At 67.0% G+C, this 20,001-nt stretch overlaps 6 protein-coding genes across 6 annotated transcripts in view; 3 read left to right on the forward strand and 3 right to left on the reverse strand.

Annotated features, from left to right (window-relative positions):
- Nucleotides 1-855: 855 nt before the first annotated feature.
- CHLNCDRAFT_135646 (hypothetical protein) lies at nt 856-1,434 on the reverse strand (the record flags this gene model as incomplete). The annotated part of the gene is made up of 2 exons (XM_005846406.1): nt 856-1,187; nt 1,362-1,434. The coding sequence occupies 2 exons, from the start codon at nt 1,432-1,434 to the stop codon at nt 856-858; spliced, it is 405 nt and encodes a 134-aa protein (XP_005846468.1).
- A 6,347-nt stretch (nt 1,435-7,781) lies between these two features.
- Nucleotides 7,782-9,503, forward strand: CHLNCDRAFT_31751 (hypothetical protein). The gene is made up of 6 exons (XM_005846229.1): nt 7,782-7,791; nt 7,953-8,021; nt 8,189-8,330; nt 8,566-8,750; nt 8,961-9,070; nt 9,267-9,503. The coding sequence occupies exons 2-6, from the start codon at nt 7,971-7,973 to the stop codon at nt 9,358-9,360; spliced, it is 582 nt and encodes a 193-aa protein (XP_005846291.1). The 5' UTR covers nt 7,782-7,791; nt 7,953-7,970; the 3' UTR covers nt 9,361-9,503.
- On the reverse strand, nt 9,489-11,658 carry CHLNCDRAFT_58270 (hypothetical protein). The gene is made up of 7 exons (XM_005846407.1): nt 11,467-11,658; nt 11,265-11,342; nt 10,998-11,079; nt 10,749-10,816; nt 10,408-10,572; nt 10,041-10,157; nt 9,489-9,874 (listed from the first exon to the last, which is right to left on the reverse strand). The coding sequence occupies exons 1-7, from the start codon at nt 11,621-11,623 to the stop codon at nt 9,756-9,758; spliced, it is 786 nt and encodes a 261-aa protein (XP_005846469.1). The 5' UTR covers nt 11,624-11,658; the 3' UTR covers nt 9,489-9,755.
- A 552-nt stretch (nt 11,659-12,210) lies between these two features.
- Nucleotides 12,211-16,015, forward strand: CHLNCDRAFT_135650 (hypothetical protein; the record flags this gene model as incomplete). The annotated part of the gene is made up of 15 exons (XM_005846230.1): nt 12,211-12,245; nt 12,480-12,524; nt 12,682-12,815; nt 13,020-13,162; nt 13,287-13,402; nt 13,503-13,550; nt 13,710-13,759; nt 13,889-13,984; nt 14,110-14,205; nt 14,371-14,491; nt 14,650-14,742; nt 14,899-15,017; nt 15,209-15,295; nt 15,474-15,569; nt 15,753-16,015. 15 exons carry the CDS (start codon nt 12,211-12,213, stop codon nt 16,013-16,015), a joined length of 1,542 nt encoding a protein of 513 aa, XP_005846292.1.
- Nucleotides 16,016-17,017: 1,002 nt separating this feature from the next.
- On the reverse strand, nt 17,018-19,170 carry CHLNCDRAFT_135651 (hypothetical protein; the record flags this gene model as incomplete). The annotated part of the gene is made up of 9 exons (XM_005846408.1): nt 17,018-17,111; nt 17,258-17,369; nt 17,552-17,719; nt 17,868-17,931; nt 18,072-18,150; nt 18,342-18,423; nt 18,555-18,619; nt 18,790-18,892; nt 19,005-19,170. 9 exons carry the CDS (start codon nt 19,168-19,170, stop codon nt 17,018-17,020), a joined length of 933 nt encoding a protein of 310 aa, XP_005846470.1.
- A 398-nt stretch (nt 19,171-19,568) lies between these two features.
- The window catches only part of CHLNCDRAFT_135652 (hypothetical protein), a gene marked incomplete at both ends in the record, with an annotated part of 4,058 nt that continues 3,625 nt past the window's right edge, over nt 19,569-20,001 (forward strand). The window contains 2 exons of the mRNA XM_005846231.1: nt 19,569-19,697; nt 19,799-19,905. Of these exons, the coding sequence (XP_005846293.1) occupies nt 19,569-19,697; nt 19,799-19,905 (236 nt within the window). The remainder of the gene's footprint in view (nt 19,698-19,798; nt 19,906-20,001) is intronic.

Below are 20,001 nucleotides of genomic sequence, written 5' to 3' on the forward strand. Positions count from 1 at the left end.
TCTTGGCATCGAAAGGAGGGTTGTAGGCGCACACTGTGCCCCACTTGCCGCCAGCAAGCTTGACCTCCAACAGCCCATCCTGCATGGTCAGACCGTTGACAAGCCGCACGCCGTCGACTGCAAGCTTCTGGCTGCCTGCACGGGAGCAGGGCACAAGGGTGGGCAAATGAGGCAAATGCAAGTTGTTGCCGGGCAGGCAGACAGCTGGGCGAGCGAGCGGGCAAGCGGGCGGACTGACGCATCTCGGCTTTGCTCCGCTCCCTCGCTCTCACCGCGGCACCAAACGCCAAAGTCGGAGGAACGGTTGCAGTACTCCGGCATGATGGATCGCGACACAGTGCAGGCGTGTAGGCCTGGCTCCTTGCCGTTGCAGTGTAGCACCTCCAGCACCGGCGCCGGCGCCCGCTCGCCGTAGAACGCCCCGCCGCGCGCCCCCGCCGCCCCCTTGAAGCCCAGCGATCGGCACACCACGTGGGCTGTAGCCGTATCTGAGATGTTGCGGTTGCACACGCTGCCCCACGTGCCGGCCACCTGCACTTCAAGGCGCCCCTCACGGCGGTTGGGACCGCCCACCAAGCGTGCCCCGGTGAGCAGCCGCTTGGGCAGCGCGCCTGCATGCATGCATGGTGCGGCCGAGCAGGGATGGCGTGAGAGCAGAGCCGGGGAGTGAAGAGCCTTGGGCTGGCCGCAGCCAGGCTGTGGCGGGCAGCCGCGGCGGGCCGATGCAATCCCCCCCCGAAGAGCCGTGGTGCGCCGCGCCAACTCACCTCTGCACACCGCGCCCACTTCGTATCCTTCCTCCATGTCCTCCCACTGCCCATCCTCGGGCTTCGAGCAGTACTCTGGCCTATCAGCCTATAGTCTGCCATACCCGTCCGGTGGCCCAGCGCAGTCCGCCACCGCGGCCTCCCCCCCTGTGCACACCACCTTGCCTGCCAGCTGCGGCCGGCGCCGCGCGACGCGAAACCGTTTCTGTAGGCCGCCGCCGAAGCCCAGCTCGCGACAGACCACTCTGGCGAGGTTGTCTGGGTTCACGCCGGCATACTCTGAGTCGCGATACCACACGTCCAGCTGGCACAGGTTGCCGTACCACTCTGCGCTCTTGTTGCCCTCGCACCCGGCCAACAGCTCAACCCGGCCCTCCCGCGGTGATGCGCCGGCAGCCAGCCGCACGCGCCGGACGGTCACTGCGGGGGAGGGGCCAAGGGCGGCTTGGAGGAGAGGTGATGCGGGTGATGCCAACACGGATGATGCCAACCCTGCTGACCGGCGGCGTCGGCGGGTGCGGCGGCAATTTTGCAAGCCCAACGGAACCCCGCCCCCGGGCCAGAACCGCACATCATCCTCCCTGGTTCGCTTACTGGGGCAGTAGACAGCTGCCGCGAGGCCAGGCAGGAGCGCGAGCAAGAGGACCGCGCCGTGTAGCTTCGCCATTTGAGCCCGCGAAAAGTTTATGGTTCAGGTTGCTTCTTAGATGGTGCAATGGACGCCCACAGATTGCCGGTGCAGGCGAGCCCGTCGCGACACGGGCCACGCCTCCCAGGTACCTGCGCCTCCGTTGACGCCATTGCAGCCGGTTCCAGCTTCTGGCGATGCAATGTATTCTTGATGCGAACAACCGAAACGTATAAAAGTTTTGGGCGACGCCAGCAGTATCCTGCCAACTGCTGCTGGCGGCACGCTGTGCGCTGGCCCACATTGGAAGCTCTGATTGTTCTCTCCGCCTTATTCGTCGTGTGGTCACAAAGTTACGCGCGTCAGTCAGGGTTGTCAGGCAGGAGTAGAAGAGTAGCAGCGGGGCACCACAGCAGAAGCGGCAAGTGTGGTGCAAAAAGGCGGCGCGGGTCCAGAAGGTTCCGGCCGGCCTGTTTTGTCTTTGTGTGAGAGCGGGGAGCCTCGTGAGAGCGCTGGGGTGACTGCCGAGCGCTGGTCGCAGCGGCAGGATCCTTCTCCTTCGGGCGGGGCTGGGGCGGCGGGCGCCTGTTATTACACAGGGGCACTCCAGCACAAAGGGAGAGAAAAGATGATCTTGTCAGGGCATCGAGGCTCCTTATATAGTCTGGCTGCTAGCCAGCTGTCGGCAAAAAAACCGAACGGGCGAGGGAAAATCTGTGACAGGTGGGTGAAAAGTCAGTCTGCTGATATGAAAATATCTGCAGGCTGTTTGAATATCCGCGGGCGCGCTGTGATTGATTCGATCGTTCGAAAAAGTAAAATTTGTGGGTTGGGAATTGGGAATTGGGGTGGCAGGGGAGCTGTTCTGCTGTCACAGCAAGCGGGTGTGGCGATGACCGCCAAAAGCGACGGGCGCGCGGGCATGCCGCGTTACCAGCCGTTGAAGTTGCCGGGGGCGGTGCCAACACAAGCTGCATGGTGTGCCCCGCCCCGGCAAGGGTTTCGAAAACTTTGGTTGCCGCCGCACCGCGGCAGCCCTTGGCGGTCCACGGGCGATGCCAGGGGATGATGTGCTGGGGCCGAGCCTGCTAACCCTGCACGGCATGTTCAAGCGCGGAAAAGCGGAAAAGCGAGGAAAAGCGCGCTGACTGACTGAGATTACAGAGAACCGGGCCCTTTAAAGGGCTGGGGACACACAAGCGCGCGTGTGCGTGTGTGTGTTACAGGGATTGGGCACATTAATGTGCTGGGGCCGAACCCGCTAACCCTGCCGGCTGTCCAGAGCGAGGAAAATCTGGCCGCCGATGGCATCCCGGGGAGGCTCCGTCTTGCAAGCGCCATGCCGGTCTGCCGGGCAGCCGTCCGCCGCCCAGATGCCGCCACGAAGGTGCCGTGAGGCAAATTCCCAGCTAGTGTCCCGGCTGGGGTTCGAACTCGTGCCTGTGGTATCACCCACCGGCACTCATCCAGCTCCTTATTTAACGTCGCGGCCAACGACGACGCTCTCGCACAAGCGCGCCTGACTGACTGAGATTACAGAGCGCGCCCGCTCTTGCTGCAGTTTTTTATTTTACGATACTGTTTGATTAGAATAACGATTTCTGCACCTACGATCCGTCGGGCCCGTAACCCGAAATAGCCCAAGGTCACGAGTTCGATCCTCGTCGGAGGCACGTCTGCCTGCCTCTATGGCAGTGTTGGCACAACCTCTGTGGCGGTGTGTGGCATAGTCTGCCTGCCTCGGCAGTGTGTCTGCCTCTGTAGCTTAGTGGTAGAGCGTGGGCCTCGTACTGGGGTTTTGCTGAAATTTCTTTTGGCCTGCAGCAAAATCGCGAGTGCGATTGCTTCCCACCGCCGCCGCCGACAGCCCGCCGCCGACCGAGGGACAATACCGCCTCACAGCAGGACAGCGTGCTAGAGGTGCGTGAGTCCAACTTGGGACGGCTGTTTCTGCGCCACAATTATGTTTCAGAGGTTTTCCAGGTCAAACCTGCGCCACCCATTGTCCTAGCTGGCACAGCACGCAGCAGCATGCCTTTCTGAGCTCGGGTGAATACCCCATTCCTTTCCAATCTCTTTGCAGGTGTTACTGCAACCTCTCTCGCGATATGCCGGGTGCACGCTCACGGCTGCGGGGCCATGCTCATGGCCAGCCGCCCCCACACGTGGCCTGCGCCCGTTGTAGTAGCACCTACGACTCATCTCGGAGATCGGCGTCGCCCGCAGCTTCCAACGCGTGCTGCTGTAGCCGCCCAGGCGCCGGCGCCGCGGCGGCAGCCCCACCGCCTGCAACTCCTGCTGAGGAAGAGCACGAAGCAACAACATACTGGACTGCAGCTCAAAAGCAGTTTGCACTGGAAAATCTGACCACCTTCAAAGGGTCCCACAACCGTGCCAGGTGCCTCCGTTGAGCCAACGGTTCCGCAGCACCTCGGCCGCCCTGCTTCCTAGCCGTTGACAAGCCTGAAGCAGGCCTGGGCCCTCAGTCCCACTTTGTTTGGGCTGTACATTGGTGGCCTGGAGCTGATGGCGGCGTCACAGCGTGGCGAGCACCTCCTCAGCTTCCTCGGCAGCGGCGGCACCACGGTGCCCACCACCGTTGTACGCCGACGACACGGTATTGTTGGTCACAAAGCGGCGGGATTGCAACGACAACTAGACCTGCTCCACCGGTACTGCCAGCAATGGGGCCTCACCGTCAACATCGACAAGACCAAGCTCATGCTGCTCAGCGGGCGGCGGATCCAGTACGTGCCGCAACAGGCAGCAAGAGGCAGCGGGTGTCACCTTCGCCGGCCAACAGCTGGCGGCAATCACCAGCTTCAAGTACCTCGGCATCGCCTTCCACTCCCGCACCTGCCTGGCGGGCGCAACAGCACCAGCCAGGGCACAACTAGCGCACCTGGCAATGCACAACTACCGGGCCCGCTGCGCAGAGTTGGGCATCGAGGCGGCGCCCATCTAGCTATGGCTCTCCGGCACCATGGTGGACTAGGTGTTGTCTCATGGCGCTGAGGTGTGGGGCGTGCAGCTGGCGGCCAAGGCGGTGGGCTGCCAACGCGGCAGTGCCGGCATTACGGCCGAGAAGCTGCAACTCAGCTACCTGCGCCACCTCCTGGGAGTACGGCAGGGACCCCTGACGCAGTCCTCCTGGCGGAGTCCGGCGAGTGGCCGTTGTGGCAGCGCTGGCTGCGACGGGCAGCCAAACTCTGGAACAAGGCGCTCGATGAGCGGCTTGGCAGCCTGCTACAACAAGCGCTCAAGTCAAGTGTGCAACTCGCAAACGGCGCCCACCTACCTGCATTGCAGTCCTTGGCTGCCGAGTTGGCGGCCGGCCTCGCAACGGTCGGCAGCTATACCTGCAACCAGCGCCTATTGACCTCTGCGAGCTGGGTGACGCCGCGCAGCGCCACCAGCTGGCGCAGCTCCATGAGGCGCTGGCGAAGGGCGGCTGGAGCACTATGTGCACAACGTGGTGGGCGCCCTTAACTGGCGTCCGCCACGTCTGAGCAGCGCATGACCTACTTGGATGCGTCGGCAGGACCGTGAGGCGTTGGCGCAGCTATGCACCCAGTCGCATTGGGGCGCGGAAGAGAGCGGCCCTTGGACGCGGCGCCCCCGAGAGCAACGAGTCTGCCCCCACTGCCACAACGGCATTGAAGATGCCCCCACATCATGTGCATGTGCATGCTGCTGCTCACCTCCCCCTTTTTGCCCCGCTGCGCCTCAACTTCCCCGATCTATTTGTTTGCTGAGCCCAGCCTCCTCACCGCTTCCTCCGCCAAAAACCGTGCCGCCTCGCCGCCTTTGCTGCCGCCTTGTCACCAGCATGCCAATGCTCGTCACCAGCATTGGCAGGCCGCCACCCCCCCCTTGCCTTGACCCCCACCCTGAATCCCCGCCTTCATGTCCAACCCCTTAGCTCTTACCGCACCACACTTGCTCCACAACCTGCAGTATGGTCCGCCCGCTCACACACTAAACGCACGGTGTCCTGTAAGTTGGCCTGTCTTGCTTGTTGTTCTACTGCTTCATCCCTCCCTGCCGATTTATTTGTTTGGAACAACAAAGCCTGTGTTTCAAGCTTGTTTTTGCTGAAACCAGACTGTAAGCCCACACAAGCAAGAGCAAGCAGCAGCACTGCAACGCCGCCTGCGACAGGAGCGCATCGGAGCGCATCAGGGCAGGGGCATCCCACCCTTCTGAGCACCAACACAATGCAGGCCATCGAAAAAGCCATACTGGATCAGGTTGGTGCCCTGGAAGTTGCAAATGAGCTGCAAGGTGCAATCTGCTGCACATGTCCTCCCTAGCTCTGGCCGCGGGCCGCCCTTGCCCTTGCTTCCCAACGGCCTGTGCCTTGCAGGTGCACCTCCCCGATTCGGCGCCGCTGCCGAGGAAGCTGAGGAGGTGCTCGCCACGCTGTGACGCCGCCATCAGCTCCAGGCCACCAATGTACAGCCCAAACAAAGTGGGACTGAGGGCCCAGGCCTGCTTCAGGCTTGTCAACGGCTAGGAAGCAGGGCGGCCGAGGTGCTGCGGAACCGTTGGCTCAACGGAGGCACCTGGCACGGTTGTGGGACCCTTTGAAGGTGGTCAGATTTTCCAGTGCAAACTGCTTTTGAGCTGCAGTCCAGTATGTTGTTGCTTCGTGCTCTTCCTCAGCAGGAGTTGCAGGCGGTGGGGCTGCCGCCGCGGCGCCGGCGCCTGGGCGGCTACAGCAGCACGCGTTGGAAGCTGCGGGCGACGCCGATCTCCGAGATGAGTCGTAGGTGCTACTACAACGGGCGCAGGCCACGTGTGGGGGCGGCTGGCCATGAGCATGGCCCCGCAGCCGTGAGCGTGCACCCGGCATATCGCGAGAGAGGTTGCAGTAACACCTGCAAAGAGATTGGAAAGGAATGGGGTATTCACCCGAGCTCAGAAAGGCATGCTGCTGCGTGCTGTGCCAGCTAGGACAATGGGTGGCGCAGGTTTGACCTGGAAAACCTCTGAAACATAATTGTGGCGCAGAAACAGCCGTCCCAAGTTGGACTCACGCACCTCTAGCACGCTGTCCTGCTGTGAGGCGGTATTGTCCCTCGGTCGGCGGCGGGCTGTCGGCGGCGGCGGTGGGAAGCAATCGCACTCGCGATTTTGCTGCAGGCCAAAAGAAATTTCAGCAAAACCCCAGTACGAGGCCCACGCTCTACCACTAAGCTACAGAGGCAGACACACTGCCGAGGCAGGCAGACTGTGCCACACACCGCCACAGAGGTTGTGCCAACACTGCCATAGAGGCAGGCAGACGTGCCTCCGACGAGGATCGAACTCGCGACCTTGGGCTATTTCGGGTTACGGGCCCGACGGATCGTAGGTGCCAATGCCACACCAAAGTACATCACCAGCACACTCCGCCAAACACCCCGACCCGGCCCATCGCCTGGCGCAAGCACCGTGATGAGCCTCATCTCCCCTTCGCCCCTTGCCTTTGCTGCTATCTGGTATTGCCGTGATCATTCCTGGGGTTTGTTCCAGTCCCTCAGGGTGGTGCCTCGCATGTAAGATGGGTGACGCCAGGGCACTTCGGCCGCCAAGCCGTGACGGAAGCTGTCGATGGCCTCCACAGTGCCTACCGACTCCTGCTGGCTCCGACCCAGGCAGGAGATCCCAAAGCTGGCTCTTCCAACTGCCCTCCTTCTCACGAGTGCATCGCTCCAGCATCACGCATTTGGGGCATTTGGGGGAGCGGTCGTGCAGGTGGCGGCTGCGGTCACCGACATGCCTGTGGCATGTGCCGACAGCCCTGAAACCTGAGGGGAGGGACGCTGCCCCCACTTTCTCCTCTGCGATCTGAAAGCCATGGCTTCCAGGGTTTCAGCCATGGAACGAAGACTTGCCCCGCGCCTTCCCCGCCCCGTCCTCATTTCTCACGCGATGCAAATCCGTGCTCCTCAATCTCCGCATTTCAACCGATCGCTGCAGGCATTAGGAACACCATCAGGCCAGTCTGGTGGCGCCAAAGGCTGGGCGTTGTGTTTCCCCCTCGCGGGCCAGCGCCAAAACCTGAGGTTTTCGCCAGCAATGCGCGGCGTCCGAGAGTCCTTGAAGCTTTTGGCGCGCAGCCGCGCGGCGTTGTCTGCAGCGGGTGCCACCGCCGTGGCGGCGGCGGCGCCGCCAGCGACGCCTGCGGCAGTGCAGCTGGAGCTGGCGGCCCTGCGCCGCTGGCTGCACTCTGACGGAAGCTTCCCCTCAGCGTGTACACAGCAGCTTCGGCAGCAGCAGCACCAGCAGCGGCTGTGGCAGCGCCAGGCCGCAGACCTGCTGGGCCGGAGGCTGCTCAGCGGCAAGCCGCGCAGCCGCAAGGAGCTGTACGAGGGAGTGAGCAAGAAGAATGCGGAGCAGCGGTGGTACATTGTGAGTGGAGCAGTGAGGGTGGAGGATGGGGGCATGCGAGGCACAAGGCCTCGGGATGGGACGGGCGCCGGCTGGCTGCCGTGTGTGGCGGGTCGCACAAAAAAAGAGCTGCCCTGGGCAACGCTTTCATGGTGCCCGCCCCTGCCTGCCATGCCCCGCAGCTGGCAGCAGCTGTTGCCATGGTCGGCGCAACATATGCGGCGGTGCCCCTGTACCGCATGTTCTGCCAGGTGGGCGGGCGGCTGGGTGGGGCCCGTGTTGCGAGCCCCCACTCGCTTGCAGCACATGTTTGCGCAGCGTGGTGCCTGCCTGGGCGGGGGCGGCCGTGCTGGGCCCGCACCGCCGCTCCTTCTGCCGGCCCCACCCTGCTCCCCCACTGCCTGTCCCCCGCGGTCAGGCCACCGGGTATGGCGGCACCGTGATTGAGGGCAAGGCGGTGGAGGACAAGATCCGGCGGCGGGAGCAGAGCCCGGATGCGGCGGTGGAGGCGGCGGCGGCGGCGCGGCAGGTCACCGTCTACTTCAACTCGGATGTGGCGGGTGGGGCGCCGCCGCCCGCGTGCACGCCTGTGCGGGGGGTGCATGCTGGCGGCCCTAGACGCCGCTGCAGGAAGGGCCGGCCGGGTGTGGCGCGGCTGCCACGCAGCACAGGCCCAGCCCCTCGTGCCCCCTTCTGCACCTCGGCCACAGCCCGTCTTTGACCGGCGGTGCTGCCCCGCCACCCCCGCCCTGCGCCCACCTCCTGCCACCCCCCCACCACCCCCGCCCCCCGCAGACGGCATGCCCTGGAGGTTTGTGCCCACGCAGCGCAGCGTCAGGCTGCACCCCGGCCAGTCCACGCTGGCCTTCTACACCGCAGAGAACCGGTGCGACAGGGCGGTGACGGGGGTGTCCACCTACAACGTGGCGCCGCAGCAGGCGGGCCAGTACTTCAACAAAATCCAGTGCTTCTGCTTCGAGGTGCGCGCCCGGCGCTGCCTTGTGAAGGGGCGGGGGGGTGGGAGGGGGGCGGGGCCGGGACGGGCGCGTGAGTCGGGCGCGGCAGGCTGGCCGCCGGGGGGGGACACGGCACGCTGCGCCTGCGGCTGGCGGCACACCCCTCCCTGACCCTAACCCTGCCCGCTGCCCGCTGCCTGCTGCGCGCGCGCCCACGGTGGCGGCTGCGTGCAGGAGCAGAAGCTGCGCCCCGGCGAGAAAATCGACATGCCCGTCTTCTTCTACATCGACCCCGAGTTTGCCACCGACCCCAAGATGACGGGCATCAACACCATCACGCTCAGGCGCGGCGCCGCTGGCAGCGGGTGCCCTGCCGCGACGCGACGCAGAATGGCGCTCGCCGGTGGCGGCCCGAGGGCTGCGGCCGTGGGGATGCGTGCACCGCGTACATGGGGGTTGTGTTCCCTTGCCGTGCCTGCATTTTACCATCTCTGTTTTTAACTTCATCCCTGCCCTGCTCCCCTGCCCGCCCCCTTGCAGCTACACCTTCTTCAAGGTGGCGGAGGAGGAGTATGAGGAGGAGGAGGAGGCGGCCCCAGCAACACCGCTGGCCATCTCGGCTGCGGCGCAGTGAGCGGGCCCGGCGGGGCCCCTCCTAAGCAGCAGGTGCGGGGCTGCAGCTGCTGTCGGCGGCCAACAGGGAGCGACCATCATGCCTGACAGCACCTCCCTTTTTCCTCGTGCTTGTGCCATCAGCTCATGTAATCTTATGCTGTCGATTACAAGCTCCCCAGTGTTCTTTTCACAAATTGCAAATTCGAAACAAAACAGAGCAGCAAAACCCTTTTGTTTGGGAAATGGGGGGGTGGCAATGAAAGTGGAAACAATGGAGCGCGGTTCAAACGGAGAGTGGTTATCAATCAAAAAACGAACAAACAGTGTGGCTGGTTGGGGTGTGCCATGCGTCCGGACTGAAAAGCCTGCCCAAGCAGGCAGGAGCAGCGCCATGCTGCCTCACAGTGTTTCAAGTCAAGTGAAGAAGTAGTAGAAGGTGGCCGAGCCGCCAACCAGCACGCCCAGCACCGCAAGGATGGTCACGGTGAGGGTGGCCGCCGTGGCTACGCTGGTGCTGTCGCCCGCGCTCGCCGCTGCAGGCCAGGCCACGGGGGCGCGTCAGCACGGCGGCAAAGCAGCCCAGCCCCCATGCGCCCGCCAGCTGGCCCTCGCGCCTGCTCCACCGACCCAGCACATCCCCCGGAAGCCCTCCCAGCCCGGCTTCGGCGCGGCGCCCCCTGCGGGGCCTGCGGGCCTCACCTTCCGCCACGGGGCTGCCCTCCACATACACCTTTGGCTCCAGCCCATACACGTTGTTGTTCTCCAGAGAGGTGTCGGAGCCGCCGCGCGTGGTGGGGGAGCCGCCCAGGGCGCTGCCTGCGGGGCGTGGCGCGGAGCGGCGAGGCGGCTGGTCAGCAGGCGGGGGCGGCGTGCCTGTGCAGCGCTCCACTGTCGCATCCCGTGCCCCAAACTATGCACGCAACACACACTCCCAAACGCCACGCGCACCCCTGCGCGGTCCGCAGCCTGCCATGCGCCCCACACCCGCCGCCACATTGAGTCACCCACACACCCACACACACACACACACACACACACACACGTGCGCTGCCGCGCGGCCACCCACCCGACACGTCCACCGAGATGGCGTCCTGCCCGAGGTGCACCGGGTAGATCTCCAGCGGGCGGCAGGTGGAGGGCGGGGTGAGCATGCGCAGCACCGGGTTGTTGGGGTACCAGCTCACAATGCTGCCGTCCTTGAGGCTGAACAGGCTGCCGGTGCCGGGGCACTCTGCACGCGGCGGCGGGCCGGGCGGGAGGCACGGGGGTGCAGGTCGGCAGGGGGCAGGCGGGCAGAGGGTGGGGTACAGGATGGGGCAGCGAGCCGGGCCGTGTGGCTCACGAGCCGCGCTCGGCGCGCCTCTAACTGCGCCGGCCTCCCCTGTGGCGCCACCCCAGGCGGCCCACCTATGCAGAAGTCCTGAGTGAACTTGGCCTTGATGAAGCCCTCGCTGTAGGCGCCCTCGGCGGGAGACCTGCGGCGCGGGCGGGTGGATGATGCGAGGTGAGGGCTGGGGTGGGCGGGGGTGCCGCCTGCTGGGTGCGCTGCGGGAGGGGCAGTAGGGGCAGGCCGCGCCAGGCTGCTGCCAGCCCGCGCCGCCCTGCCCCACCAAACTCCAAAAACCTGGCGCCACCTGGCTGGCCGGCGAGCCCCACCTGGCCTCGATGGCGTAGATCTGGTTGCGATACCAGAACAGCAGCACCGTCTTGCCGGCCACGCGAACCTCCTTGCGCACGCCTGTGGGTGGGGGGCGGCGCGGGGCGCGGCGGATCATGCATGGGGGCGCCGACGGCCGGCGCAGACGCAGCTGGCCACCACACGGGTATCTTGTAGGGGCAGGTGCTTGAGCTGCAGGTGGCTGGTGAGCAGTGCAGTGGCAGGCGGGAGGGGAGGCGGCGCCGAGCGGGGCCCCCGCGACGCACCCTTGGGGAGGTCCTCTGGCCGCACCGCGGGCACAAAGCCAGGTGGGGGGGCGCTGGGCGTGGTGGAGGCCGCGCTCACTGCAGTGGGCGAGGGGCAGGCAGGTTGGGTGGGCAGGCAGGCGGGCAGCCCAAAGTGACTGGTGCAGCCGGCGCCACAGCGGCGGCGGTGCGAGAGCATCCACCCATCCAGCCACCCACGCACCACTCTCCGCCTCATTGGCCACAGCCCTGAGCACCCTCTGCCTCTGGGGCCGCCTGCAGGCGGGGCGGAAGGCCGCCCGAGCGCTAGCACTGGTGCGCTGGCTGGCTGGCAGCGCCACCACAGGGGTGGGCACGGCAACGGCCTGGACTGCCTGCATTGCTGCCTGTGAGTGGTGGTGGAGCTGGAATTGAGGAGGAGCAAAGAGATGTGAGTGCCGCCCATCTGGGCCTGATGAAGGGGCACCCGCATGGGGCATGGGAGATGCAACTCCCACGCTTCCCATCAATAATCCCCTCGTTCTTACGACTAGACTAGACTGCAGCAGCACAGCGGTTGAAACCCCCAAAGGCCAGCCAAAGGCCAGCTGGTGCACGTGCTGTCATTCACCAACTCTGGCTTGCCGGTGAGCGACGCCACCTGCGCTGAACAGCTCCCCAGGCAGCGGGGCCGTTGTCTGGATTTGGGGGGCGGGCGAGCACACCCCGCTGACACACCCCCAGTTCTTGCCCTGCAGCACCTCGGTTGGCGCTGAGGGCGCGTCCACGGAGCCCCCTGGTGCTGCCCTAGGCGGTGCTGTATGCAGGGGCCCGCGCTGCGAGCCGGGTTCAGCACCCACCACCACCCGCGCAGGACGTCGGGTGGGCGGCAGCAGCGGCGTCGGGAGCACCAGCAATCGCAGCACCAGCACCAGCAGTATTGAGGACAGATTGACAGACTGTGGAGCAGCTTGATACGCCCAGCAGCATGACAGACTACGACGAGGAGACAGTGACCATCAGGTGCCGCGGCAACTGCCTCGCCGCCCGATGTCGCTGCTTGCAGTTTGCCCTGCACGGCCTTGCAGCTGCTGCTGCCGCCATTGCGCCGACATGTGTCTTTGCCTACTGCGTGTACTATCATGCTGCAGCTGACAGGCTGATTCAGGTGCTGCTTAACTTGAGCTGACAGCCAGGGCGGGGCAGGGCTGCAGACCTTGAGCCTGTGTGGCCAACCGCCTTCCTGCTCCCATGCAGGCGCCTGCCAGAGGAGGACCTGAGCGTGCGGGAAGTGAGGATCAGGTGGGTGGGTGGCGCGGTGGCGCGGTGGCAGCATGGGGCTGACCGGCACGCTGCAGCCAGCGCAGCTGCCAGGCAGTGGCGGCGCAGCGGTGCCATGCCCGAACAACCTCACCTGCTGCCCTGCACCCGCCCGCCGCCGCCCCGTCCTGCCCTGCAGCTGCCCGGATGCCACGGGCCTGGGCGTGGACATTGCGCGCATGCTGCTGGACTTTGGGCTGCGCATCCTCAAGGGAGACATCTCCACCGACGGCAAGTGGTGCTTCATCATCTTCAAAGTCTGCCTCAGCTCCGGTGAGCGGCGGGCGGGGCGGCCGCTGCTGGCTGGCATGGGAGCAGGCGCTCCTGGCAGGACCAAACCAGCTCGTGTTGCAGCGAAGGATTTAAGTTGGCGTAGCGAGGGCAGGAAGCGCATGCTGCACCCCACCCACACTCCACAAGTCCTGAGCTGCTGCTCCGCGCCGCCAGTGCCTGCCTGGCTCCCCGCCTGGCCTGCAGGCGTGCCGCCGCGGTGGCAGCTGCTCAAGTCGAGGCTGGAGGCCATCTGCCCAAGCGGCACAGACACGCTGCAGCAGCTGTGGCGCTGGCGCTCGGTGCCCAAGGAGCAGCAGGCGTTCCTGCTGCAGGCAAGCCAGCGGCTGGTCGACGGGAGCGGCGCGGTCGTGCATGGGCTGCTGCTTGCGAAGCCCCGCCAGACCCGGTGCTGTGCAGGGCAGGGCAGCCTCTCGCCATCACCACACCCCTGCTCTCCGCTTGGCTGCGCAGGTGGCTGGGTACGACCGCCACGGCATGCTGCACTCGCTATCTCACGCCCTGTGGGAGAGCGACACCACCGTGTTCAAGGCCCACATCACCACCAGCCCCAACGGCAAGGTCGCCGAGTGAGTCAGTCGCCCTGCGGCCCTGCATATGAAGCCGCGCCCTCTTGCAGGTGACGGGTGAGAGCCTCGCTGAGTCGTTTCTACTCGCCGTGCCTTGCAGCTTGTTCTGGGTCTACGACAATAGAAATGAGCTGCCTGAGAACCACAGGTGCGCGTCCTCCTGTGCGGCCGCCGTGGCGCAGCGGCTGGCTGGCTAGGCGTTTGGCTGCCTGGTTGGGCTGACGCCTTCCTCCGGATGTGTACACCCCACCCCAGGCACCTGCTCAGCAGCTGAGCAGGCTTGTTTGCCGCTGTGCTGTGCGTGCAGGGTGCTGGAGGTGTGCGACCGCGTGAAGGGTGCCCTGGGCCCCGACACGGGTGAGCAGGAGGCGGGCACGAGGCAGCGCATGCTTGCCTGCGTCTTTGGTGCCTCGTGTGCCGCCGCAGCAGGCCTGCTCCCGCCAGCCTGCCTGCCAGCCGCCCCTCCCCCTGCCACGCCTGCCGCAGACTGCACCATCACACCCGCGCCGCTGGACAGCCTGGCCGCGGGCGCCACCACCAGCGCTGCGCTGGGGCGCAAGGCGTGCAAGGATGTCACCTCCAGTGAGCCGCGCCGCAGCTCCAACTGGGGCCCCTGCTTGCTTGCTGGCGGGCCGATCCGCCGAGCTTGAGGCGGTCTGTTGCATGGGCCCTGCATCAACACGCGCCCTGCCTGCCGCTCGCCGCAGCCTCCAACCTGCGCCGCATCGTGGGCAGCAAGAAGAACCTGGGGCAGATCGGCAGCCAGGAGGGGGCCAAGGACACTTTTTCGGAGCGGCAAGCAGGTGGGCGCGGCGCCGGCGCTCCCTCCGCTGCCGCCCCCTCCACTCCCTGCCCTGCAAGGCACCATGCATGCCTGCTTCTGCCGCAAGCCTGCCGCCTCGCCCTGTCCGCCTGTCCCATGGCCTGGCGATCGCCTGCTGCGCTGCCGTACGCGCCCCCCCCCGCAGAGGTGGAAGTCAGCGTGGACAACGAGACATCGCCGGCGCACTCGCTGCTGACGCTGCGCTGCCGCGACCGCAAGGGCCTGCTGTACGACCTGTTCCGCTCCCTCAAGGACATCGACCTGCGGTGCGCGGCTGCCGGGCGCGCGCGCGACCATTGGCAGGCCGGCAGGCTGGGCAGGCTCAAGGCGCCTGTCGCTGCTCCTGCCCCCCCCAAGCGCGTGGCTCCGCCGCTGCGTCATGCGCCACTTCGCCCACCCCGCGCGCCACTTCGCCCCCTTGCAGCGTGGCGTACGGCAAGATTGAGGTGTATGAGGATGGGATGTGCGAGGTGGACCTGTTTGTGCAGGACGCCGAGGGCACGCGCATCACAGACACGTGCGTGGGGTGGCCGCGCGCGCCAGCTGGCGGCCTCGCTGGCGGGGAGGGGGTGGGGGGTGCGATGCCGGCCGGCAGCCTGCCCATGCTGGCCAGCTGCCTGCCCACCCACCCCCTGGTGCCCCCTTGCCGCCCCCTTGCCGCCCCTTGCCGCAGCGAGCTGCTGCAGGAGCTGGTGGAGCGGGTGAGGATGGCGGTGGCGCTGCCGGTGCGCATCGACATCAAGGACGCGTACGACGCCTCGTGCACCGAGCTGACCATCACCGCAAACATAGGTGGGTGGGGGACGTGGGGGGCGTGCACGGCACGTGGCAGGCACGCATGCGCGGTGAGCAGCCCTCTGGCGGCGGCGAGGGGCGCGGCGGGGCTGGAGGCGGCGGCCTGCGTGCTGAGGCGAGCGTGCTTGTGTGTGCTGCTCGACCCAGCGCGCTGCTGCTGTGCGCCCGCGGCGTGCCGCGCCCTGCAGACAGCGGCGGGCGTGGGCGGCCGCGCGTGACCTTTGACGTCACGCAAGGCCTCAGCGCCGCAGGCGTGGGCGTGTTCATGGCCGACGGTGCGCTGCCGCCCTGCTCTGCACCCCCCTCCCCGCCTGCCTGCACCCGTCGCGCGCCTCGGCAGCAGCCCTGCGATCCTCAGCCAGCCAGGGCCAGCCCCCGTCCGCAACCCCACACGCGCCACCGGAACCGCACCGCTCGCCGCCCGCCCCCCGCCTGCTGCCCGCCCCCCTGCAGTGTACATTGAGCGGCCCGAGGTGGACCCCTACGGCTGCCCCCTGATCAGTGGCCCCGTGGCCCAGGAGATGCACCGCTTCCTCATCCACATGCCCAGTGAGTGGGCGGTAGGGCGCGGGAGGGGCGCGGTGGGGCGGGCATGGCACCCTGCAAAGCAGTTGCTGGCAGTGACGGACAGCCCGGCCACCAGCCCCAGTCCCCTCCCCGTGCACAGCCCCCGCGCCGCCAGCTCCGCGCGCCGCCGCCCACCCCGCCGCGCCCCGCCGCGCCCCGCCGCAGACGGCCAGCCCGTGAGCGGCGAGCGCGACAAGAAGGCGATCTACGATGTGGTGAAGGCGCACCTCATGGGCACCAGCGTGCAGCAGCAGGCGATGGCGGCCGCCGGCGCGGGCAGCTACGACGCGCTGTACGGCTCGCCCGCCGGCGGCGAGGGCGGCGGCGAGGGCGGGCTGGAGGCGCACCCCGTGGGCGGCACCCTGCACGACCCGCAGCAGCAGTCCATCCTGCGAGCCCTGAGCGGCAAGTGGAAGTTTGGGGGCTGAGGGGCGCGGCCCCCGCTCGCGGCTGGGGGCGTGTGGGCAGCCAGAGGCGCGCCGCACGCGGCCTCCTGCGCCTGCGGCCTCGCCCAGCTCATCAGAACTCTCGCCACTTCTTTCCGTATCACCAGGAATGCCAGCATCATGCCTGTGCTGCACCGCTTCCTGGCTCCTAGCTCTTGCTCTTCCACTCCTCTACCTTCTGTTGTGCCGTGATGAGTGCGGTTGCGGCGCGCGCGTGTATGGGTCCTGCGGTGCCGCCGCCATTGTATCATATGCTGAGCGCATGACCCTCCGCTGCCGAAACGTGCCCCTTTCTTGAATGCCCCCAACCCCTTGCGTATTCTCGCACCTCTAGCGTGCATGCGGTATCTCTTCCTTCCCCCCGTGGCAACCGGTAACTTTTCTTGCTTCACGCACACCCTCGCCTCACACGTTGCCTGGATCGCGTGACCAGGCCCCGGCCAGCTCCCCAGCTGCCCTCTGCCATGGGCGCCCCCACCACCCCTGTTTACCAGCAGCAGTCGCCCCCAATGCATCCTGCCTCTCGTCTGCCTCTGTAGCTCTCGGGCTTCTGCGTGTCCCTGCATGCTGATGATCTCTCATGATTCATTGCCCCTCTAACCAACACTGTGCATGCGGCCCCCTACGATGGCCGTGTGATGATGCTTTGCGCGCTTTTTTTTCCTGTCGTGGTCGTATGGACTGCCTGGCTACCGTAACTCAATACTGGTGAACAGGCAGGGGCAAAGAGTGCAGTGCGCGTTGCAAAGCAGGAGACCACAGCAGGTGCAGCAATGGGATTTATGAGGCAGCAGTGCATAGAAGAGGTGGACGCCTGACCCCATCCTTTCCTTCGGCTGCTCTCGTGGGTGGCACAGCCCAGCAGGCTGCCGTGCGAACCAGCCCATCATGGTGTTGCGCTCAAGGCAGGGCAACGATGCCAGCTGTCCTGCAGGAGCAGGTAGGAGCAGGTGCCACCAGCCGCAGCCCCGCGTTGCCCCCGCATCAGATTGCCTGCTCCCAGGGCGCGTGCATGATGTGCTGCACCAGGCGCCACTTGGGGGGCTGGAACAGCGGCTTGAGGGACGGCACCATGGGCCTGCAGGCGCCGCACAGAATCCCACGCCGGCAGGCGTTGCAGGGTGCGCCTCTGGTTCAGGGGTGCGGCCCAGGGGCGGCACCTTCGAGTCGGCGCTCCCACACCCACCACAGCCGCCCCTCCCCGCTGCCGCCTCACGCACGCACCTGTACTTTGCCAGGAACTCGTTTGCCCTCAGCACAGCATGCACCTGCACCACCAGCGCGGCCTGGGCAAACAGCACCCCCAGCACGTCGCACGTCACATGGATGGCCTTGGCTGCAGGGCAGAGGGCGGCGTCAGGGGCGCCGTGGGAGGGACATGGGGCGGCATGGAAGTTGTGCTGCAATGCACTTGACGGCAGCGCTGAGCATGCACAGGGCGCCATGCGTGCGTGGCAGCATGCGCTTGGCGGCCGGCACAGCGAGCATTGCCGGCGCCCGCATGCGCGGACAGCGCACCGCCGCCGCCGCCGATGCTCTGGCCGCTGGTGCTGCTGCCGCCGCTGAGGAAGGATGCAAAGGCCCAGGGGACGAAGACGAAGAAGAGGGAGGTCATGGCGAGGCTGAGGGACATGCGGGGCAGCAGGTTGAAGCACCGCTGCCAGGTGGCGCACCCCACGCAGCAGGCTGCACCAGGCGGGGACAGCCGGCGGCAGCGGGGCCGGCGGGCAGGGGTGAGAGTGAGAGGGGCAGGGCAGGGCCTGCAGGTTGCTTGCCATGCCAAGTGCAGGGCCCAGCCACCCCCCAGGGAGCTGGGCGCAGGCAGAGAGCTCACCGCTGACGCTGGCAAACAGCGTGTTGCCGCGGAAGTCGAGGCACTGGTCCAGCCGCTGCCGGGCCTGCAGGCGGCCACGACGGGGGGTGGGGACCTCCCTTCAACGTGCACCCTGCTGCCGGCATGCTGCATGCTGCAGCAGCAGGACGTTTACGCATGCAGGTGGCGGCCAGAACCCGCGGCAGGCGCCCGCCAGCCCCTCACCCTCTTCACGTTGCCCTCCCCTGCATCGGTGCACAGCTTGGCGGCGTCCCACCGCAGCACAGTCTCGCCCACAAACCAGCTGCACTAGGGGTAGGGGCAAGCAGGAGGGGGCAGAGCCCTGGTGTGCCTGCCCACCTCCCAGCCCAGGGAGGGCGGCGCCCCAGCAAAGCAGGCAGGCATGGCACACAGCGCCACACGTGTGCGCAGCCGAGCACAGCGGCAGCTGGCGGCGGGCGGCGGGAGCGCGCGCAGCGCCGCGGCGGCGCTCACGCGACCAGGCGGTCCGACTTGTGGAAAGCGGAGTCGTGCACGCGGGCCTCGCAGCTGGGGCAGCGCATGGTGGGGCGGTGGCCTGGGAGCGGGGGGCAGGGGCCGGGAGCGGTGAGGGCGCGTGGCAGGCGAGCCGCTGGTGGCGGGGGCTGAGCAGCACGGCTGGTCTGTAGTGTTTGCGAGACGCATGGCGGGGCGTGGAGCGCCGCACACCTGTGAAGGGGCAGCGTGTGGCGTACTTGCGGGTGCCCTCCACCGCCTGCAGCTCGCCGGTGTGCCTGCGGCAGCAGCTCATGCAACGCACACGATGATTCAGGGGCACACGATAGTCAGCAGGCCTGCTACCGGCTGGGGAGGGAGCAGGGCTGGAGGGCGCCAGCCAGCAGCCGAGCGCAGCCTGAGGCAGCGCACTCCGCCAGGGCGTGCGCAGGCGGGCGGGGGCGTGCACCTGAGCCAGGGTGTGTTGCAGAAGTAGGCCTCCAGCTTGTTCCACAGGGTGGTGTGCATGAGGAGGAGGAAGTAGAGTGACAGCAGGCCGGCGGTGAGGCCGGCTGCAGGGGACGGGGGGCAGGCAGGCAAGGGGTTGTTGGCGTGTGGGTATCGCAGGCGCATGCGCAAGCAACGCTGCGAGCGGCCAGCGTGTTTGCCGGGGCAGCACCGCACCCGTGACCTTGTCTGGGATGGTGAAGGAGCCCGGCACCACGCCCAGGCCCAGCGTCACGCCCAGCTGCACCGCCAGCAGCGGCAGGAAGAGCACCGCCGCCACCGGCCCCACAGCATACACGGCGGTGAAGGGGCCCAGCACGGCGCCCGCCAGGACCGCGATCATCGCTGCTCAGGCGGAGGATGAGCTTGCAGGGGCTGGGGGAGGCCGGCACGGGAGGCCCGTGCAGAGGGCCGGGTGTTTGACCGGTGCGGGGTCGCGGCGCGTGTGTAACAGACGCTAATTGACGGCCCGATCGCTGCAAGTAGACTGCTGGACCTCCTCGAGCTCCCTCAACACGACCAGCCGGGAGGGAGCGGGGCACCCAGCTTTCTTGTCGGTTCAGCTCCTCCATGCCCTCAATTGGAGCTATGGTGCCCTGGAAGGCTGCAATACTCAGCAGAAAGAGTCGCGCGGAGCACGATCCTCACTTGATCGCCGCTTGATCAACATTATTGGCGGAAGCTGGAACCCAACGCGCAGGCTCCGCGCAGGCTCCGCCTGACCGCCTGAGCATGCGCATGATGCGTGGCTCAGCGCGCCTGGTGGCGGCGGGGTTGGCGCTGGGGACCCTGCTCATGTCGGCGGCAGCGGCGGGAGAGGACGCCGCCAAGCCGCGCCGCCGCCGACGCCTGCGCAGCGCAGGCGCACAGGTGGGCCGCTTTGATTGATCTGGCACTGGCTTGTCCCTGGCTTGCAAGAAGAACCTCGTCCTCCAACCTCACTGCGCTCTTCAACGCCCCTTGCGGTGCAGGCCGCCGCGCGCCAGGCAGAGGCCGCCGCGCTGCGTGCCATGGCGTCCGAGCTGTACGTGCAGGGCGATGGGCGGGACGGGGCGCGGTACGGGCGCCAGCTGGAGGAGTACTCGGGCATCTATTACGACGCCTACCCCCCGCCCTCGCCACCGACCCCCCCACCCTCCCCTCCATCACCTCCGCCGCCTCCCAGGCCGCCCCC

Source organism: Chlorella variabilis (genome assembly GCF_000147415.1).
Source record: "Chlorella variabilis unplaced genomic scaffold CHLNCscaffold_14, whole genome shotgun sequence".
NCBI classification, from domain to species: domain Eukaryota; kingdom Viridiplantae; phylum Chlorophyta; class Trebouxiophyceae; order Chlorellales; family Chlorellaceae; genus Chlorella; species Chlorella variabilis.